The 23,752-nt window shown below is 30.5% G+C and overlaps 1 protein-coding gene across 1 annotated transcript in view; it reads right to left on the bottom strand.

Annotated features, from left to right (window-relative positions):
- LOC139512129 (choline transporter-like protein 2) overlaps positions 1-23,752 on the bottom strand; it is a 40,206-nt gene that overhangs the window by 10,686 nt on the left and 5,768 nt on the right. The window contains exons 2-13 of the mRNA XM_071299523.1: positions 22,338-22,386; positions 21,244-21,317; positions 18,775-18,850; positions 18,197-18,290; positions 12,573-12,713; positions 11,940-12,003; positions 9,451-9,613; positions 5,755-5,838; positions 4,924-5,036; positions 4,341-4,472; positions 1,787-1,886; positions 1,050-1,142 (exon numbers count right to left, since the gene is read on the bottom strand). Of these exons, the coding sequence (XP_071155624.1) occupies positions 1,050-1,142; positions 1,787-1,886; positions 4,341-4,472; positions 4,924-5,036; positions 5,755-5,838; positions 9,451-9,613; positions 11,940-12,003; positions 12,573-12,713; positions 18,197-18,290; positions 18,775-18,850; positions 21,244-21,317; positions 22,338-22,386 (1,183 nt within the window). The remainder of the gene's footprint in view (positions 1-1,049; positions 1,143-1,786; positions 1,887-4,340; positions 4,473-4,923; positions 5,037-5,754; positions 5,839-9,450; positions 9,614-11,939; positions 12,004-12,572; positions 12,714-18,196; positions 18,291-18,774; positions 18,851-21,243; positions 21,318-22,337; positions 22,387-23,752) is intronic.

Below are 23,752 nucleotides of genomic sequence, written 5' to 3'. Positions count from 1 at the left end.
TTCCCATATGATACCTTGGGAAATAATTATAGCTTCTGCATTCAATATTCCTAAAATACTTTGGGTAAAATTTGAGTGGCCAGCCAATAGTTTACATATGAAAAGGACAGTATTCTCTTTAGCTGTAGTGAGCACTGCAGCTTCTCTATATTTTTATTTTTTTTATCCTCTTGTGTGCACAAACTTGAAAACTCCAGAATTTTATTTATTTCAATCAAAACAGTTGGTCTGTCAAAAATTACAAGTTGGCCCGAGAACACAGTTATTTCGTAGTGCATTTTTTTTAGACAATAAATTCAAATTAAAAAAATCGCACCTGCTCTTTCTCAAAAAGATTTTTACAGTGTAGTGTACTACCAGTGAGACAAATAATATCAAAATTATAGGAACTTCTACCAGCTCTAACTCAAAATATTGACAACTCTGTGTTAAGGGGGTGTAAAATTCAGTTTGACAGCTTCAGACGTGATAAAATTTGACCTTTTTGAACTGGACTAAATCACTACTTAACATAAAGATTCAGCACCCAAATTTTTTTAACATGTAATTACATCCCCCTACTTAATATTTCATACATTTAATATCAAGAAATAAATTGGGAAAGTGTATCAAATAAAACATGCAAGTTATACACTGTTTATACTAGGGACTATATTCATAGACAACGAAAACCAAAGGACGATAACTGTGTCCTTGGACCAGTTGACCAATTTCAATTTGTTTTTTTTATGAATGAGTTACACCAGCTGACCTGGGATCAATTGGTGCAAATGCGGCCATTGAACAATTGCTTCTTACTGTGATGTAGTAACATAAGTATTGTTATAAATGAAATGTATGGGAAAGTATACAAATTGGAAAGTTTTGTAAAGATACTTCTTTTTGCAACAGAGATGTTGGTCTTTCTTTAACTTATGGTTTGGATGGCTTTCCCTATTTTTAGCATTAAAAGACACACACAGGTTACCATACAATATTCAATGGTTAAAAGTAATGATGAAACAATGACGTAATAACAATTTTGACAATTAATATGTTTTGAAGGATACACTGCAGTCACAGCCATATAAGCTATCATTATTATCTGCATAAGGAATGGAATAATTGGCCAGAACAGGGTAAAGATCATGTTTCCAATGGCTCTGAAATGATATAAGCATCAAACAATGTCATATTGTTTACAATAATTCATACACCTATCAGATCTATTGACCTATTCAGAAAGTTTAATATGTTTTCAAAAGAAATTAACTTTACCTAAAAAGCAAATGATTTTTTTTGGCATGCATTTTTCATTGCAAAAGTTACAATTGACAAAATGCTGGGTTAGTTATTACAATTTCAGGAAAAGTTGCAACAAATAATACTATTAAAATTAAAAATAAAATAAAAAATAAAAAACTGCTGAACCAACGCCTTAGTGGTGAAGTGAAGGTATTAAAATTAAAATGTAAATTTTCATTTCTGCTATCCATTCACAATTTGTTGGCAATAATGAAAACATTGTAAACATTTCTGAATAACATTACTCCTTTGAATAAAACATTTTTTTGCACTCAGTATTCTGAATGTCTTAATTATGAGAAGTATTGTGTTATACTTTTAAAATTCTTGTTTTATTTAATAAAAGAAGAATTTTAAACTTTGACATATCAAATGATTTCCTGTTAAGATAAATCAATGACAAAACCTTTTTTTTAATTGATGAAAAAGGTTGATGATATTTTTAGGAAAAGTTATTCAATTACCAGGCCCATTCCCTTTCCTTTACAATTGAACAACTTACTTGCTTCCCTCTTCTATAAGTTTAATGGCAATGCAAATTCTGTGACACAAAAATATCAAAATCAATAAAAATATGATCAGGAAAGTGGCTGTTGTACAACCTGAAAATAGAATAAAACAGAAGGTAAAATTTCACATATCATCAACAAAACAATCACATTACAATCACATGACAGGACACAAACACAAATTCTTGCAATTTTTGCCATTGGTTTTCCTGTTTGAATGGTTTCACACTAGTAATTTTTGGGGCCTTTTATTGTTTGCTGTTGGTTGTAGGCTCCGTGTTGAGGACCGTACTTTGACCTTGAATTGTATAATGATTTACTTTTACAAATTGTGACTTGGATAGAGAGTTGTCTCATTGGCACTCATATCACATCTTCTTATATCTAATTACAGCAATTTCAGAGTTGAGGGTGTATCAAAAATTTGCTAGTTTGCTAAGTGGACCATATGGTCAATATAATCTTTGTTTACTGTCATAGTTATAGCTAGCCATTCAAACCACAGTACTGGTAACAAACAGATAACTTGATTGATTGATTTTTGGTTGCTTTACGCCACATTAGCACAAGATAACTTGACAAATCATATTTGTACAGATATTTTGATGAACAATTGCCATTGTTTAACTGTTATCTATGATAGTTTATTTACACTTTTATCAAATATTTTAGAAATACATTTGATTTTTAGTTACACATGATGACTACTTCAAAACTGACATACCGGTAAGTATTTTTGTTTCATATGTACTTCAAAACTTGACATAAGTAAGACATTTTTAGTTACATATATTCTTCAAAACATACCAGTTGTCAGGATCCAGATGAATTTTATAGAGTTATTCACATATTTATTCAGTCAAACTTGTATATAGATAATGATTTGTGAAATTGTCGTCATGATCAGAGAATTGCACTTGCAGTCTTTGCACAGGACGCCTTTTTTTCACAGTTTATTTTATACATACACTTTTTTGTATATATTTACGTTTGGCCTTAGTTTGGTTCACCTGTGTTTAAACGCACACTGATTAGGCTTGGCCTAATTACACACCTGTTGACTATTTTTAAAAAGTTGTCAATTGAGTTCTTCGGACAGGTTTGGCTATTTTTAAACAGTGGTTAGATGAGTTCTTTGGACACATTGTCATTTTATTTCTGCTTGGGATTTTGGTGTGGAAGGATGCCATACTCGTTAGAGCATTTCAAATTTGATATCTAAATTAAACCTACAATGGTTCTACTGTATATAGTGCATCAATTCCAGAGTAAGTGTTTTATTCTTACATATATTTACTTTTGTTTATAAAATTTCAGAAACTTTCAGACTAATCTGCAGACAATTTTCCATTATGTAAATTGTACAATTTATAATGCTTTGTAAACGGATTTAAAGATATGAAAACAATGTTTTATATTCAGATATTTGCGGTTTTACTAGTGAACAAGAACAAGATTGTTAATTACGGGTACAAATTGAATGTACGTGATATTTATGTGTACAAGGTTCCGAATTTCCTTATGTACGTGAAAGTATCATGCAAATTATGATATTTATTACAGTATGACACATTTTGCTACATATAAAATGTATGTGCATATTTATTTTCGTAAATTAATAGAATACATATGTTCATTTTATGAACGTGAGATTATAGAGTTCATGTTTATGTTGCATGAACGTGCAAGTAAAACGTATATCTAAATTGATAATCCTTCTAAAGAGTTTATACAATTATATTATTATTAGGTTCCAGCCTGCACCAGAGTAATACATGCTGCGGTGTTAAGGAGTGGTCATACAGATTGAACGCAATCATACATCATTCAAGAAACAACATATCTACCTATTATAGTGGAACTGTTGTGCACAATACCATAACCGTCATAACGAACTAACATATAGGGAAGTAATCTGGATATACAAACTACTGAAGCTGTTGGACTATTTATTTGGACTTTAAATGTTTATAATAATTTGATGTATTTTTCTTCTTTATTGTTTTGTTTGTTTGTTTGTTTATTAAATAATTTATTTATTCTAATCATTGATTCTTTAGTCAATATTGTAAAATAGCACTGAAAGACTTATCCATCCATCTGTCCGTGACACCGGTAGATAAGACATTTTAGTTACACATGTACATGTACTTCAAAACTTGACATAAGACATTTTAGTTACACATGTATCAGTTCTTCAAAACTTGATAACAGTAAGAAATTTGTATGAACATTCTGTCAATTCTGTAATAATATGGAAACTAAAAATAACTATTAACTAGTGGTACCTGTTCCTAAACCAGAACTAAAAATAACTATTAACTGGTGGTAACTGCATACATGTTCCTTAACCAGAACTAAAAATAACTATTAACTGGTGGTAACTGTTCCTTAACCAGAACTAAAAATAACTATTAACTGGTGGTAACTAATCCTTAACCAGAACTAAAAATAACTATTAACTGGTGGTAACTGTTCCTTAACCAGATAACACCTGGAAAAGATGGAAAACTATGAGACAAAGATTTCAATGCAATCTTTACTTACCAAATGCAAGCCATGTCTCTTTGAGTGTCAGGTAGTATGAAAAATTAAGAGCAAAAGCTTGAGCAATACCAAATTCTGATGTTGAGTTCGAGTTCTTCAAATCATAATACTGGGAATAACTATAGTAACAACCTGAAAATATTAAAGTAATTACAAATGTACATTTGTTTTATCCTGCATTAGTTAGGTTACTTAGGTAGCAATGTTGAGTTTGGAAATGAATAATGGTAAATCAAAAAACAATAGTCCTCATGATTATAAATAATACTCTGCTCTTGATATTTCAAGCAAAACAAGCTTATCCTACATGTTTATTTGAATACAATCAAGATTTTATTTCTTTCAGTTACATTTTGCGAAATGAGTGAAATTCTGGAAATGTTACAAAATCCACCAAGACATGTTTAATTGCTAATTATTGATTGCAAATACTAGAAGATTTTCAATTAAGTTCAGTGATATCTTTTCTGAGATAATTGATATTTACTCATAAAAGTTGCTTTAAATACATATAAAGTACATTGTGTGTTTAACAATTTATAAGCTATTATGGAAATTCAAGTTGTAGAAAATATATTCTTACCAAAACCCATGACTCCTAAAACTGCAAAAATACTGAACCACACCATAAAACCTGTAATCCATCGCATTATAACAATCCAAATAAAACATGCTACCATGGCAATCACCAGGAATCTAAAATAAAATTGAGAGTAAAAGGCTCTAAAATAACTTTTGTGCAAAATATTCTGTAAAAACTAGAATACAATTTTTCCTTGGCCAAATATTGCCATATATTAAAATATAATGCTGAATTTCAATTCTATATTTACATTAATATTTTGCTTTTAAAATTGAGCTACCTTGATCATTTGATGTGTAATTACATATTCTATCACACAAACTATTGAATTTGTTTCAAACTTTCAGGAATATTTTTTAAAGGGGAAACTGTTTTAATTTAACTCTGTATTAATAGGTCAAAATGTGATCTGATCTATACAAAGCAAGCAGCACATGCCTAATGTATTGTGTGTGACCTGAAAATAATTTTGACTTTGTAAATGAACAATACATTTATGGTACAAACCAATTTGGAATTATGTTGTTTATGGTTGAAAATTCTTAATATCTTATGCACATCAAAACATGTATCTGGAACCATAAGGTTTCACACTGACAGCGAATAGAGCCTGTAACAGAGTTGGTTTTCACTTTGCCAAATTTTACAAAATTGCAAATACAAAGTCAGTTATGAGAAAATCAACTTTTAGAGTGAATCTGGTCCATTATTTATTTTCTCACTACAAAAAAAATCAATAAGCCTCATATGATTTTAAATAAAAACCTGCAAATAATACAGTATGATTCTAATATTTTGTAGAAGTCAAACATATTGTAATATAATTCTTACATGATAATGAGATGCCATGCTGAAATTACGTCTTTAAATATCATTTCTGCCTCCTGTGATGCTGAATAAAACAAAGCTAGAAAACTGAAATCAGAAAAAAGTGTATAAGATCATTTATATTGTATTAAAAAATAAATGGGGAATGTGTCCATAGGGACACAGATGATGCCCCAGCTAGCATATAACTTTATAAAGGGACATAACTCAAGAACTGTAAAAGTGAAGCTGCCAAAATTTGAACTTTAACTGAGTGTAGTGGTAATAAGCATTATATACAGATACATTTCATTAAATTTAGTTGAGACAAACTTAAGTTAAGGGAACAGAAACTAAAACATTCAGCAATTTTTCGAATTTGTAAAGGGGCATGACCCTAGAATGGTGATCAAAGTGTTTGGAAGCACTGAATGGTAAAGATTTTAATTTATCAGTTGGTAGTAAAATTGAATATTGCATTGTATAAAGCATTGGTTTTAGTTGAATCAACTACCTTTCTGGACAAAGAAAGATAACTCCAATTTTCAAAGAAGATTTTAAAAAGCTTTGATTGTAGTTGATTCAACTATAATCATGGACAAAGGAAAATAACTCCAAGTTAAAAAAAAACAATTACTTAATTGATATTTTTGAAATTTTTCAGCTATTTTTTCATTTCAACTCTAGAACAGTAAAAGTGACAGCACCAAAGTTCATATTGATCTGTATATTGTAGTAATAAGCATTGTGTACAAGTTTCATAACATTTGGTTGAGGAAAACTTAAGTTAGAGAACAGAAACGAAAAAATTTAGCAATTTTTTCCTAAGTAAAGGAGCATCACTCTAGAACAGTAAAAGTGACGCCATCAAAATTCAAACCTGATTTGTATTTAGTGGTAATAAGCATTGTGTATAACTTTCATAACATTTGGTTGAGGCGAACTAAAGTTAGAGAACAAAACCAACTCTAGGATGTACAGACGTACGTACAGACAAGGGTAAAACTTAAAGCCCCTCTGCTACAGCGGGGGAATAAAAATTCTACTTTTTTTCTTTCTTTATTCAAACACATTGTGAGAGAAAAGATGAATTTTAAATTCACAGTTTGTGTAAAAGTAACAAGTAGTGCATTTTGTATACCATTTCCTACACTAAAAACATGACAAATAAACTTCAAATATTTCAGAATTTTAATTAACCATAAATTATTTGGAAATATTGATTAACTAATTAATAAAAGTAGATAAACTGAAACTAAATCCTGATCAAAATATGCTTAGATTAACTATAACAAAGTCTGAATTGCCTCCCTTGGCATAACATAAAATTTAAAAATAAATATCAGATATTATAGCAGCAATGAATTCCATATACTATATGCAGTACAATTTTACTTGGGGACATTTTTGAGAAATGAGGCAGAGTCTCTTCATTTTTGTCTTTCAGACTAGCTATAGCCCTTATCCTTTGTATAAAAGAAGTTTTACATTTGAATTTAATTTCTATAGACAATGATTTTTTTTTAAAAGAAACCAACCAGGAGTATTTAAAAAAAACAAATTTCAAAAGAGTTTGTATTCAGTACTAGTATTATACATATATGAATGGAAGAGAATCATACAATCACAACATTTACTGCCTGGTGTTGAACATCATCTATTGCCAATCATCGAACTTGTTTTTAGGGGGGTTGGAGGGGTCCTGATCACAACATCCCGGGCTTAAAAACATGAAATCCAGAGGTCCCAAATTTAAAGAAATTTAAATCCCGACATCCTGAAATTTGAAAAGAGAATTCCCAGATCCTGAAAGGAACAATCCAGAAATCCTGAGCTTAAAAACACTCGATCCCTACCTCCTGGAAATGGTCCTGCCCCCCTCTTATATTAAATTTTTTTTTTTTTTAAAAATATGAGAATTCACAAGATGAACACATAGTCTCTTCCTACAAGCTGTTTATTTATATGACATTAAGTTTTGACATTTAGCTCATAAAAAGCTTACCCTCTAACCATAAAATGCATTTCTCTATTTCTAATGAAAATATGATGGAAATCCAAATTCTTTTTTTGCCTAAAAACTTATATGATGACTTGCGGTACATCTATAAACAGAATATATTTTACTCTCTCACTATCAAAAAGCTTCATGATAAGTTTAATGATATTTAGGTCACTATTAAAACTATTTCTTTTTTTAGAATGTTATCCAGCAAACTTTATTGTTTTATCTCATCTAACCTTATACAGAACATATGCCTCTTGTGTATTTTATCCAAGCAAAGCTTTTGCAGTTCTTGGTAAAGATATGATGCACATCTTAAGCTTAATTGTTAATGACGATCAATTTTTTTATTGTCATTTTTTTTGCAGTATACTTTAACAATGAGGCTGAACATACAAAAAATATCAACTACATGTTTAACACCACTGTATATTTGCGCCTGTCCCAAGTCATCAGCGTCTCTGGTCTTTATTACTCTTGTATGCTTTTTAAATTTTAGTTAATTTTTTTATGTCACAGAGTTAAGTGTGACGTCAATTTTCACTGAATTAGTATACATTTTTGTTTAGGGGCCAGCTGAAGCCCTCCTCCGGTGCGGGATTTTCTCACTGTGTTTAAGACCCATTAGTTGCCTTGGTCTGTTATCTGCTCTTTTGTCAGCTTATTGTCTCTTTGACAAATTCCCCATTTCCATTCTCAATTTCACACCTAATTTCTAGTAATTATCAAATGTACTTTGATTCATTTCTTTTCATGATCACTAATTTTTCGTGGATTGAAAACAAATTGTAGTTACCGGTACATGGATACTTAAATCAGTGGTTTTTGCAATTTTGAACATACATTTGTAAGTCTATAAAAGATTTGTTACTGTATCGATTATTGTGAATTTGTGGCGCCAAAGTTTTCTATTTTGACCACCGTCTGCAGGTGACAAACTCAAGAAGAAGTCTAGTAGTAAGTCCAGTGCTAGAACTTCTAGTTTGTAGAAAGTAAGTAAAAAGAATTCTAATATGGCGTCCTTCTTTCGCTTTGTGAACAAACCCATGCTCTAAATCCAATAAAATTTGTTTGCACATGCGTATATTGACTACTGAAGAATAATGAATTCTATCAAATTGGCATGCAATTAATAATTTTAACTAATTTAAACACTTCCAATTTCTTAAATGATGCACATATCATCACTAATTCATTTATTATGACTGTCATGTGTTGCAATTAGAAATCGACATATTTGACCTAGATAAGACAACCTTTCATGCTGGCTGTTCAATTTCCTCCCTCTGCAAAATCACATTGCCAGTCGCTTGCTTGTTTACAAAACAATAAAGTGAGGTTCATGGAAGAGCCTACACAAACCCTCACCATTTATACACATCGGACATAGAAATAACCTTACTAATCCTAATCAGAAACGAAATAATTGATGCAAGCTATACTTTATTGTAGTTTTAACATGGTAACCCATTACATTCGTGTTATTTTAGCCCTCACTATCGCTCAGACAAAAATAATCACGAATATAATGCCTAACCATGTTAAAACTACAATAAAGTAAAGCTTACATTAATTATTTCATAAACGTACATCACAGAAAGATGAGTTACAGGCTGTTTACAATGTGAAATTGGCAAAAATATAACTAATATATATTCTCATAAAATCTCTTCTTGATATTCAAAAATATAAATTTTCCATTATTAAATACCTACCTTGACCCTTTGCTGATGACACTTCCTGTTATCAGGTTATTATCGGTGTCTGTCAGGTTATAAGTTTTATTTGTACCATCGCTATTTACAGCAGTATACTTTATGGCATCAGTTGCTGTTTCCAAAATGGTTTTAAATATTGATGGTATACACCGACCAACAACTATAAAAAAAAAGAAGTATTTATTTATATTTCAAATAATGAAGGTTTTGCAAGGTTTTTATTTATGTGAATAATTAGACTGGGTGTATATTGCAAAAATAACTTGTATTCTGATATTCAATACATATCAGTATGCAGACTTTCCTGAAATTTAAATCAGAATATCAAATGTTTGTCCATTCCTCAAAAATTGCAATAATAAAATGCAAGAATAATTTCTGATTTAACAGTATATTATAAGTTACATAGCATGCTAGTGACCTAATATGATATATATGGGGTCATTAAATTAAATATGGGGTGAGCGAAGCTTGAATTCCATGTTTATTTGGTATTACAATGTATAATATTTTGAGCAGTTCATAACACTTTCCATACAATGTATTTTGTATAGATAGTGTTGTGCGCGGCACAGTACATTCTATTGAAAAGGTACTATCTTCTTTGTAATAGAAAGTGTTGTGCGCAGCACAGAATAAACATGGAATTTATTAAAAATTTCAAGCACAAAAAATTATGCAAATTCCATAAATAAAAATAATTCCAAATTCAAATAATAGCCTGTTAAATGTAAAAATTGCCAAGTTAACAACAAAATGCTGAATTAGAAGTACATGTTTTTAGACAATCTAATCTGCTGCTAATGTAAAATTCATTACTTATACAGACTACTGACCACTTGTATATGTATAGATTCCACCACTGCATCGAGGGTGATACAAGATTTTTCCACTCGAGACAGTTAAATTTTCAAATCTAAAGTCGAGGCTCGCTGAGCGTTTTAAATATTTAAAATTTAACTGTCGAGAGTGGATAAATATCGAATTACACGAGATTTGGTGGTGGAATCTGTTTCTCTAATGATTTTCAAAAATGGCAAGCTTATTCCTTCTTTGCTACTGATCTGCAAAAAGATGTGTTCTTTCTATGTGACGTCATCAGGCATGGTCGCCTTTTTTCATGCTGTCACAATAGGAAATTCAGAGGAAAACAAGAAAAGTCGACGTCATAATCGGATTTTAACCAATGAAGAACTGAGATCAAACGAACCACACGTTTCGGGTTACACATTGTTCCAAAAGGTTAAATTTTCACACCTGTCACATATACATTCAGTAAAGAACTTTGTCTTTTCCTGAATATGAACATTTAGAAGTCAGTCTGTGACGATTAAACAAGAATCTGTCCATAGGTACACAGATGATCCACTAAATACCAAAAACTTTATCCTGAAGCAGGACAGACGAACAAACAGACTTATGGACAAACGAACAGATGCAGAGATGGAAAAACATAATGCCTCTAGATGGGTCATAAATATTAAAGATAACTATTTTTACAAAGAAGGTATCTTTCTTCTATTTTGTATACAATTTTAAGAAAAGGTCATTTCGAGTTTTCTACAAGTGTTTTCACATTCAATGTTAAGGTGGCTCGGGCGTATTCGAAGTTTCTATCAGAAGTGCCGTATTTTTGGTTATTTTATTCTTTAAAGAAAATGATTCAAATTGGTCCAAAAAAAATAGGGGGTCACGGACCATTTAAGCTCAAAATTTTACTTTTAAACAGGTATGTAAAAGGGACCATTTTCCAATGAAATGATAGGGGAAATAGAGTTGTTGACATATTTTTTTCGGAATATCAAAAAAACGTTCTATGACAATTGGTCCAAAACTGTTATATGAAAAGCTGGAATATAGCTTCAAAGAATGAGCCAATAAAAAACATAGGTCACCGATAAGGAAAAAAAAATATTTTACCTTAAAACCCAAATTTTGGCGGGAAAATTGTGAAAATGGGTGAATTGTCATTTTGACCCTTTAAAAAATACCGATAATAACGAAAATATTCTATTAGTTACATAACTACAATGATTTGACATTTCTAATCAATAAAAATATTAAAAAAAATTATATCGAATTTACTACAAATACTTTTGTAATTCATGCGTGAAATTATGCGCAGTCGAATAGTCCCGAGCCACCTTAACATAAAGATAAGTTTTTTTTTTATTTTGCTTGGTAACTTGCTGCATATCAATGGATTCTTTTGGATTTTTTTCCATGATTTTTCATGGTCTTGCTGTATATATAGGAATAATAACCATATTCCAGAGATATTTTTACTATTTACAAGATCCATAATTGATAGTGTCCACCATGCTAAATTGTGACAAAAATTGAGAAGATCTAGTTTTCAGTGATTAAAGGGGTGGTAATATTTTTTCACTAGATTTCCCACTGAATTTCACACATTAATTTCTTAACTTGCAGTAACCTGACAGTACACTGAGAATTTGATTTCTGTTTGTATTCCAAGAACTTACTATCTGTAGTCTCTAAATAATATGCAGCACAATCCTTATCAGTAACATACTTCTGGATTTCGTCCTAAAATACAAAAATCAGTTTTCACATTATTTTGGGGATTAAACACAATTTAACAAAACATTGTAACATACTGTTTGAAAACAATTTAACTATAATAAAGATCTTGTCTAACAGTTGGTTTGCACTGTTGTCTCATTGGCTATCATGCAAATTCTGAAAACCAAGAAGAATTTTCTAAGCAAATCCTAAATACAACCTTTGGACAACAAAGTAGTTACAACTAGAATCGGACAAGTATATGATGAAAGAACTCCTGAGAAAGTTATTTTAAATTCTTCTTTTATTTTCAACATTCATTCGTTCATTCAAGAACCTATAAGTGGTCTTCATGAAGTTTGAAACTACTACTACTCCGAATTAACAGAGTACTTTCCTTTAATAATTGCATCATAAGTGTTTCTATTACTACACAATGTATAAGGGTTTCAGGATAAACTCCATCAAAAAATAAAATTTCAGAGTCAAATTCTCCCTGTGCAAAGACTTTGAGGGAAGTGCTATTGATACAGACCAAGCTGTAACTAGTGGTACTAATAGGTTTAATCTTCTTGGTTAAATAGCCTACATACCGCTGATGTTGCTGCTGTAATGTTGATGCTATCTTTACACACCATTTTTTCTCTGTCAGCTGGGTTAAGTGAACTTAATTTAGCCTTGGCGACTGATTCTAAGTAAACATAATACTCAGAAGTGCAAGATTTCCGACACACCTGTCATATAAAAAAAAGACAACATTTGAATATTGCATAAGCCATATACATATATAAGTTTTATTTTCCATATTAAATTTATAAATTTTTTTTTTTTTATACTGAAGAGCATCATGTTAGACGAACTTTTGAAAGTAATTCCGCGGCCTTTTATAGTTGACTATGCAGTATGGGGTTTTCTCATTGTTAAAGGCTGTATGGTGACCTGTATCATTTGGTCTCTTATGGAGAGTTGTCTTATTGGCAATCATACCACATCTTTTTTTTAAAAGTCATAATTTAATTGCAATTAAGAGGTAAGAGTAAACATTTCCCTTTGAAATTTTCATTTTTACACCAGAAAAGCTTAAATTTAACATTTGAAGTATTTGTTATCCCTTAACACAATTTCAAAATTAATTCTCACTTCATATTTTCTGTAAAACATTTTGCTCTGGTATGGTACTTTTTCTCTAAAGTACTTTTTTTTCAAATCTTTATTAATAATTCAACAAATTCTGTCACATAATTCAAATTAAAAAATAATATATACATTTATTAATATAAGGCTTGAAATCCATTTCATGTCTACAATAGATTATTAGATTTAAAGTGAATGCTCTTTTAAAAAGATTATCAGTTACATAAATTAATAATTAACATTAATTGACAGTATAGTTGAATCCAACTCATCTTTCCGTCTTTCTATTTTCGGAAAGACAAATCTACTGTCGTAATGGGTTTATTTTCATTATTCATAACCATATCTAAAATTGGTATGAAATATCATCAGAAATCAACAAATCTAATAATAAGCTTTTAGTTCTTGATAAGTATCAGCTGAAATAGTATTATTAATTTATGTATTTCATATATCTTCCATAAATAGTGTTAATAATCCCCAGTTGGAAGGTAAATATATGAACTTGTAGTACATTCATATTTAAAATAAATTACTTAATGTATATCAGAAATATTTCCCATTAGTTGATTGAAATATTTATAAGATTTATCTCAAAATTTGCTATTTATTCATTCTATTAATTCCTACATTTTATGATATTTTTGAATTTTAAAGTATTAATTATTCATGAAAACTAGCAATGTGAATTCCTCCTCCATAAAATTATACAAGTTGACTCCCCCACACTGTTACATAATTAAGCACTCCATTGCATTCTCTTAATAAATGTAAACTTAATGCCATACCCTTACTCTTGACTAGAGTGTACTAGAATGTATATTTACTAAGTTTCATGTTTCCCACATTGAACATTGTTGAAAAAGTGGCCCTTTGACTGAAATATCAAAAAGTCTAAAATCTAGGATGAAAGTTTTATCTAGGCAGAATGCAAATGTCTTCAATGACATCCTTGTAGATAAGAAAACGGATATGCTGGTGGACTATTAGTCCAAATAATAATGACGTCTGGCAAGGCTATTTTAATTTTTTTTCTGGGACACCTTCTTAATAATTATTTGGACTAGTGGACTATCAGTCCCCGAGGGTATCATCAGCTCAGAAGTCAGTACTTCGGAACTGACATGATTTAACAAACTTTACTAAAATTGTCCGTTTATAAATTTGAAATTATTAAGAAACTAAGGTTTCAATGAATTTGGCTATTTATTTTAGGAATTTTTGTCATATAGCTCTTCAATGGTTTCGGTACTTTTACATCTTTGGATTTCAAATGTTTGGCTTTGAACGTTTCTGATGAAGGTAAATCCAAAAAAGCGCTTCAGACGCATATAATTAACCCATTGTATAAAAAAAATTTAATCAACGTGTGGTTGCCGGTGATCTCAAAAGATCATTAGATGATTTTAAGGGTCATAACCTTTTTATATTACTGGATGAATCAAAATATGCTAACAGGTGTTAATGAAATGGATAATTTCGTGGAGTGTGAACTCGAGGCACTCGAAGGGGATTTTCGTTTAACAAAAAAAGATTTTTTTTTTATTAATCATTAGAGAAACAAATTCTTACATAGTTACTCGTGCATTATCGGATTTATCCAATCTCAATAGTAAAATAATAAATTTTAAAGTCCTAGCCGAGGCTCAGACTTTAAAATTGTTAATTTAACTATCTCGATTGGATAAATTCGATAATCCACTGGTATCAATGTAAGAATCTATATTAATCAAACCTAATTTTAAAAGGCTCTCACAAACAAAAAACACAAAACAATTGTTAAAAAATGTAAGGAATAAGAGCTTTTTTAAGAAAAAACAGTAATGAAACAAGAATGTGTCCATAGTACAAGCATGGAAGTAATATTTAAAAGGAATAAAGACGTCGTCACTTCAAAGGTTTCATCTGCGTTACAGCCCATCTTTTGATAGCTCGTTAATTGGTTTAATATCTGGAATGGAAGTTGATTCTCTGCATGTGATCTATCAAAGCACTGATATTTTTCAGCCATTTTCCTGTTCATGAAAAATTACGAACAGACAAGTTTTTGTCGTATATACGTGCCAAGTAACCCTAATAGTCCATTAGTTACATTCCTTTGATTACGCTGCCGAATAGAGTCATTCGTTCAATTTCTATTTTAGTCCACTTTTCCTATTTCTGGTTAGTTCGATCTTAATAGTTTAAACCAACAGCTATCACATATGAAATTGGAGAACACAGTTGGGTCATTTTCTATTTTAATATTTACAGACAGTTAAAAAGGTATTTCCGTATTTCCGTATGTTAAAAGATGATTGTACACACAATATGTTTGGACCCCCTTTTATCAAATACGAATAATCTAAGTCTTTTGTGTATAAGTCAATTGAAATATTCACAATTATAAACGGTTCTATCCTTTAATTTATAGTTCTTGATACATAAATTAATTTGTGTAAAAATTAATTTGCCGCAAGACGGGCAGTGTCAAGCTCATTCGTCGGTTTGTTGTAATTTTTGCTGTAGCTTGTTATATTAATACAAGTATTCCACAATAAACACTATATATTTACGAACATATAATCTCCATTTTAGTTGTCCAGTTTCAATAATGTAATCAATGACATTTACAACATACACATAAATATATAATACTTGAAAATAAATATCCTTTTTTTTTAATCTCGATAAACTTTGCACATTTCAACAGTAAAACCAGGTGCTCCGCAGGGCGCAGCTTTATACGACCGCAGAGGTCGAACCCTGAACAGTTGGGGCAAGTATGGACAAAACATTCAAGCATGATACAGCTCTGAATTTGGATTGTGATCAAATTTTTGACATTACATGGTTTTTTTTTACACAAAACAAATGCCAAGATTTTACAAATCAATTAAAGATTTCTTCTTCAAACTTTTTAAATCTAAAATTAAATAGTTGACACAGCATAGGTTTCTGACACAGAATGAATGTGGTCTAATGAACTTAAAAGGTTTTTTTTTGCCTTTGAGCAATTCACTATGCTGTTGAATATTAATCCTCTCAAAAAAATGTTTGAAGAAATTTTCTTTTTATTTATGAAATCTGAAATGAGAAAAATTTAACCCCCCCCCTTTTTTTTCACATCCCCGTTTCCCTTTTTCAAAACTGATATCAATTGAAATTTCTAATGGAGTTTGCAACAATAACTACTCATTTAAATACATCATAAAATATTAAGATGTAAAAAAACTGCTTGTTATCACTGAATGGTAAAGATTATTTAAATTTATCAGTTGGTAGTAAAAGTGTATATACATTGTATATTGTATATAACAAAGATTTAAGTTGATTCTGGACAAAGAAAGATAACTCCAATTAAAAAAAATTCTTGCTATTGCACAATATTGTGCAATAGGATATTTCTTGCTTACTATTCTGGACAAAGAAAGATAACTCTAATTAAAATTTTTTTTGCTATTTCACAATATTGTGCAATTAGATATTTCTTGCCATTGCACAATACTGTGCAATTGAAAAGACTTGCTATTGCACAATACTTAATATAATAATTTTAGATCCTGATTTGGACCAACTTGAAAACTGGGCCCATAATCAAAAATCTAAGTACATGTTTAGATTCAGCATATCAAAGAGGCTCAAGAATTCAATTTTTGTTAAAATCAAACTTAGTTTAATTTTGGACCCTTTGGACTTTAATGTAGAATTTGAAATTTGAAAACAGGACCAAAAATGAAGAATCTACATACACAGTTAGATTTGGCATATCAAAGAACCCCAAGGATTCAATTTTTGATGAAATCAAACAAAGTTTAATTTTGGACCCTTTGGACCTTAATGTAGACCAATTTGAAAACGGGACCAAAAGTTGAGAATCTACATATACAGTTAGATTCGGCATATCAAAGAACCCAAATTATTCAACAAAGTTTAATTTTGGACCCTTTGGGCCCCTTTTTCCTAAACTGTTGGGACCAAAACTCCCAAAATCAATACCAACCTTCCTTTTATGGTCATAAGCCTTGTGTTTAAATTTCATAGATTTGTATTTACTTATACTAACGTTATGGTGCGAAAACCAAGAAAAATGCTTATTTGGGTCCCTTTTTGGCCCCTAATTCCTAAACTATTGAAACCAAAACTCCCAAAATCAATCCCAATCTTTCTTTTGTGGTCATAAACCTTGTGTCAAAATTTCATAGATTTCTATTAACTTAAACTAAAGTTATGGTGCGAAAACCAAGAAAATGCTTATTTGGGCCCTTTTTGGCCCCTAATTCCTAAAATGTTGTGACCAAAACTCCCAAAATCAATACCAACCTTCCTTTTATGGTCATAAACCTTGTGTTAAAATTTCATAGATTTCTATTCACTTTTACTACAGTTAGAGTGCAAAAACTAAAAGTATTCGGACGCCGGACGACGACGACGCCGACGCCAACGTGATAGCAATATACGACGAAAATGTTTTCAAAATTTGCGGTCGTATAAAAATCTATGTCTAGATGTGTCTACATTATTTTGTTAAACATCATGTGAAACCTGATCAATTCATGGGTATTTAACTGTTTCACTCAGGATCCGCTTTTAATTGGAAAATACTTTTAGAACAGTTTAAAACAAACAGTAAAAAGCAAAAATATGCTAAATTAAATACAATTTTCCATGCTAAACTGTTGTAGTTTGAACAATTCTTGTCCGTTTTTCAAGTTTTTTACATCATAGGACTTCTTTCTGACGGTAGAGGTTTTATATGTTACAGCGCCACCTTCTTTATAAAAAACCTCGGATTTCACACAGGTACTTTATAAATTACTGGACTCGATAAAATCATGTGACTGATAAGAAATTCCAGATGTCTTCTAAGTTTCAAGTTGATTGGATTTCAACTTCATCAAAACTACCTTGACCAAAAGCTTTAACCTGAAGAGGGACAGACAGACAATCGAAAAGATGCACAGACTGAAAAACATAATGCCCCTAAGTGGGGCATAAAACATCAGCACTTCAACAGTACTCAGGAAAATTTCATGAGCATTTGAAATGGCCAAATTCTAAACCCCATGAATATAAACCACTTAAAAGTATCTAAATGACTCACCTGAGGTGTTGGACAGCCTAATGCCACTGCAGCTGGACCCACTTGAGCACATTTTGAAATGTCAAAGTATACTAAAAATGGCCTCTCTTTAACCCTGAAAAAAAAATATAAATTTTTACAAATCAAAGTCAAATTCTTTAATAAGGACAAACAACACAGATATAAATATATAAATATAAAATATATGTAAATTGTTGGGAATTAAATGTATTAGTAGGAGCTTTCATAACAGGAATAAAAGCAAGGATTCAATAAATATTTCTTTTGGTACAAACATTCATGATGTATATATTTTCATATTAAGGAAAAGTTACATTTACTCAGAGCAAAACATTTGTGTTTCAAACACAAAATTTAGTATTTTGATTGGTAGAATTCTGAGTCTAAGCACAATAATTGTACTCCAAATTTTCATGACCGCAGGGCCTGATTTCGTGGTTCATATCTTGATGAATAGTAAAATTCTTGGTTTACCTACTGGCTATACTCATGAAAATAAGTTACAAATGAATAATAATGAAACAACAAATACATTAAAAAACTTTAAGTGAACTATTTATCACATGATTTGAACCTACTCATCATCATAGCCACATATAAGTCCTGAAGAATCTGTAGGATGCAGCAATCTGTTGGGGTTACCCCATACAAAACCTAGAAAAAATAATTAACATCACTATGAATTCATGTAATTCTTATTTCTGTAAAACTTATTGCTACCTAATGGTACTATATATTTATCTCTAAGTCTAAGAACAGAGCTTAATAAAACATTTCACTGAACAAGAATTATAATTTTCATTTTGTATATCATGTACCTTAATTTACCAGTGGAATTCCAATGGGTCACTGGAATCCAGTGGAATTCCAGTGGAATCAACTAGTATTCCACTGGAATTCCATTGACATTTTCTATGGGGAAGCTTTACAAGAAATATATCAATAGATTCAATGTGAGTATAAAATTTGCATATGGGAATGTTGTTCTTTCTTAAAGTTCTATTTATTAAGCCACGAGAATAATAACACTAAACCTTATTACCTATAGGCTTGGATGAAAGAATTGGAAAGAAATATGAATATGAAAATGACTTTGAATTATGTAACTATAGGTATTTAACAATTCATTTTATTATGTTATTAATGATCTTCTTAAATTAATGCTATTTCACATGACAAACTGAAAGATTTCAGATTTGCAGTACTTATTTATAATACCAAGATATATTTTCTATTTCCTATGTAAAACCATTTTGTTACAAGAGTAAACGATGGTTTAAATATTCATTCCTATCCTATCCTAGATTTCATAGATACAACACATTAATAAGTGTATAATAGTTCATATTTCACTCTTAATTAATAAATAAACCCCTAACCACTCATGAAATTTATCATAAAAATCTAGAAAACATAGAAATGCTGTCGTAGCAAAAGTAATCATTCAACTTAATAAGATTAACATTATCGGGAAAAGCTTATTTTATTTTATACTCTTAATATAAAACGTGATCTGATGTAATAGTAGAATTAGAAAATGCATTGCCAGCTGTTTCTTAACATACTAAAGGGACTATCAATCATTTCTACATCTACAATAGTTGGTTCATATTACTAAATTTCTTTACAATCAATAAATTTTAAATTGATACAGTTACAATGACTATATGATGCAATTTAATGTCTATTAGTTCTTCACCACTACTCCTTCATTAATTGAAATCTAATATACACAGTTACATGTACAAGTGCAAAAGAGACGATTATACTGGACAAAATTGGGAGGGAGGGGTCCTCAACATGGGATTTAAATTTGGATACAGTTGTGCAGCTGAGATTAAAACAAGAATGTGTCCCCAGTACACGAATGCCCCACTCGCACTATCATTTTCTATGTTCAGTGGACTGTGAAATTGGGGTAAACCCTCTAATTTGGCATTAAAATTAAAAAGATCATATCATAGGGAACATGTATACTAAGTTTGAAGTCGATTGGACTTCAACTTCATCAAAAACTACCTTGACCAAAAACTTTAACCTGAAGCGGGACAGACGGACGAACGAACGGGCAGATGAACAAACAGACGGACGAACGGACGCACAGGCCAGAAAACATAATGCCCCTCTACTATCGTAGGTGGGGCATAAAAACACACACCATTCATCTATTGAATAATTGTGAAATCCCTACCTTTACATATATTTCACAGTGAAATCATAACCCATTCATATATTTATCAGCTCAAATAGTACCTTTATGCCTATACAATAAATGCAACACAATTAGTGCAAATAGATCTATGTGTTACACAATAAGTGCAAAAGGTTTGATTTGTGATTTTTTAACTGTACTCTATCTAGTGGGTAAAGATTATTAACTGTGACAGTATAAAACAAGAATTTGTTCATAGTACACGGATGCCCCACTCGCACTTTCATTTTACCTGTTCATTGGACCGTGAAATTGGGGTCAATATTTTAATTTGGCATTAAAATTAGAAAGATCATATCATAGGGAACATGTGTACTAAGTTTCAAGTTGATTGGACTTCAATTTCATCAAAAACTACCTTGACCAAAAACTTTAACCTGAAGTGGGGGGAACGGACGCACGGACGAACGAACGGAGACACAGACCAGAAAACATAATGCCCCTCTACTATCGTAGGTGGGGCATAAATATTAGATCAATAGCAAAACTTGTTTCACATAAGTTTCAGCAGATTTGAAAGTTTTAATGACATTGGAGAAATTCTAAAATCAATGAAGATCGTTGCACAACAAACTGAAAAATTATGACTCATTGATATATCACATTTGGTCAATTACTACCTATTGATATACATGATATATGTCCTCGATAAAATTGCACCCCATAGATATGTGATAAATTAAAAAAGGGACCCATTCCAGCGGCACATATCATTATTAAGTAAATACCTTCATATAGTAAGAGATCCCCCCATGCTGTTTCCAAACAATCTAACACCACAACTTCTAATTATGAACAGCAGGGAAAATCTAAAGTTATATATATATATACATACCTAATATAGACACAGCTATAAGTCCTAAGATGAAGACCAAAAATAACAAACAACATATGATATCTGTACAAGACCTGTAAATAGAAATTTTATTTCTACATTATTGTAAACAAATTTAAAGAATCATGAAATCAACATGAACTTATACTATACATATTCTTATAGAGTCATTTCTTCCAGCAATACTTTAATTTCATTTGCCGTAATACTTTGTACATCTACATGAATTAAAGGCGATATCAAAGAGACAACTACATGTACCTACATGTATCTAAACCAGCAAAACAGTTCAAGGAAATATACTGTATTAAATTTTTAACAACTTTCTATACAATGTGTCGAGATTTAAATCGCCATGAGCTATATTATAAAGACAAGTTGTGACTAAACTTTATAAGTTGGAAACCCTAGAGCTAATTGCCATGATTGCTGGAAGAAATTCACAATGAAGCATTACAGAATACCGGTATTCAATCAAAGACAACAATACATAGTTTATCTATTAGAAAGTGGACATTTTTCTATACATGATAAGAGTTATATGTTTTAAGTACAGTGTCATTTGGTCTCTTGTGGAGAGTTGTCTCATTGGCAATCATACCACATCTTCTTTTTTTATGTAAGAAAGTGAAATAGAACTTTTTTTGTAAAAATAATTACTGACTAAATATTCAAGTCAGACATGTAAAATGTTGTTACAAACATTATGTTAAAAGATCTTTTAGCAACCCACAAGCTTTTTAAAATATGTTTCTTTTCTAGAAACAAACGTAAATTTGCCAATTTTCATTGAATTTTCATGGATTTTTTTTTGGTTATATTGTGTGGCATGTGCTTAATTCTTAGTTTATAGTTTTCATATAATATAATTCCATTTTTTTGTTTGTTTGTTTGTTTATTTTTTCTCATTGTGTTATCTGTCCTTCAACTCAATATTACACTTGCTCTTTTGAATGCTTGTAGCTTTACAAATATATATATTAATCAAGTATCCATGCACAATTAGTAATATAATATATTTATCTGCTTCATATCAATGATCTACCTGTTCATGCATTTTATTACATGTACAATGTACATGTCTTTGTACTTACCTGTTTTCAATGGGACCTTTGAAGTTTTCATTATGTTTTGTACGTTTACCTGAAAAAAGAAGGATACAATTTTTAAATATAACATGTATAAATATGTTAATCTTCACTTGAATAGAAAGATTCTAACAACACATTGTGTAAGCTTGGCTGCTTGGGGATCCTGATCGGTCATTTCTCTGTGCCATGTTTAACAGTTAACACACCCGTAAACAGCTAATGTAATGAAAGAAATTACACACAACTAAATGAATGTCATAAAATGAACATTTCATTAAAATACAAGAGAATATTAAACTGTTACAAATAAACACCACTTCAAAATTTATACATTTTGTTTTTTTTCCCTGTAAGATCCATTGTTTTTTGTCATATTTTCTTTTTTCTTAGTTTAGAGGGCGTATAACAGACTAGTGTGTATAGGATTTTAAAGGGGCACTAGCTACGAGATGTATAAAAAATTTGTAAGGGTTCCGCGGAACCCAGTGTCTCGCCTATTTTTGCTGTAAATTGCAGACTCAACAACAATGAGGGAAAAAATCAATAAAAATATTCCTCTTGTTACATGTACTATTTTATGATTGCAAGAAAATCTAAGTCCATTTAAAAGTAAATTACAGAAAAAACTGAGTAATCTTTTTACAAACTTTACTTCTGGATACAATATTATGATCATAAATAAGCTTCTGTCCAAGTTTGGTACAAACCCAGGATAGTTTAAGAAAGTTATTAAAATTTTTAAAACTTTAACCACAGAGTGAATGTAATGGTTCCCTGGAGAAAAACTAAGTCCATTTAAAAGTAAAATATGGAAAAAATGGATTTATTTATTTACAAAATTTACTTCTGGATACTATCTTATGATCATAAATAAGCTTCTGTCCAAGTTTGGTACAAACCCAGGATAGTTTAAGAAAGTTATTAAAATTTTTAAAACTTTAACCACAGAGTGAATGTAATGGTTCCCTGGAGAAAAACTAAGTCCATTTATAAGTAAAATATGGAAAAAATGGAATTTTATTTTTTCAAAATTTACTTCTGGATATTATCTTATGATCATAAACAAGCTTCTGTGCAAGTTTAGTACAAACCCAGGATAGTTTGAGAAAGTTATTAAAATTCTAAAAACTTTAACTACAGAGTGAATGTTTTGTTTCCTCGCAGAAAAAACTAAGTCCATTTATAGTAAAATACGGAAAAAATGGAATTTTATTTTTACAAAATTTACTTTTGGATACTACCTTATGATCATAAACAAGCTTCTGTCAAAGTTTGGTAGAAATCCAGTATAGTTTAAGAAAGTTATTAAAATTTCAAAAACTTTAACCACAGAGTGAATATTTGTTGACGCCGCCGACGACGACGGAATGTAGGATCGCTTAGTCTCGCTTTTTCGACTAAAGTCGAAGGCTCGACAA

Source organism: Mytilus edulis, chromosome 2 (assembly GCF_963676685.1).
Source record: "Mytilus edulis chromosome 2, xbMytEdul2.2, whole genome shotgun sequence".
NCBI classification, from domain to species: domain Eukaryota; kingdom Metazoa; phylum Mollusca; class Bivalvia; order Mytilida; family Mytilidae; genus Mytilus; species Mytilus edulis.
Note: the sequence above shows the minus strand (reverse complement) of the source record. Positions and strands in the feature narration are given on the sequence as shown.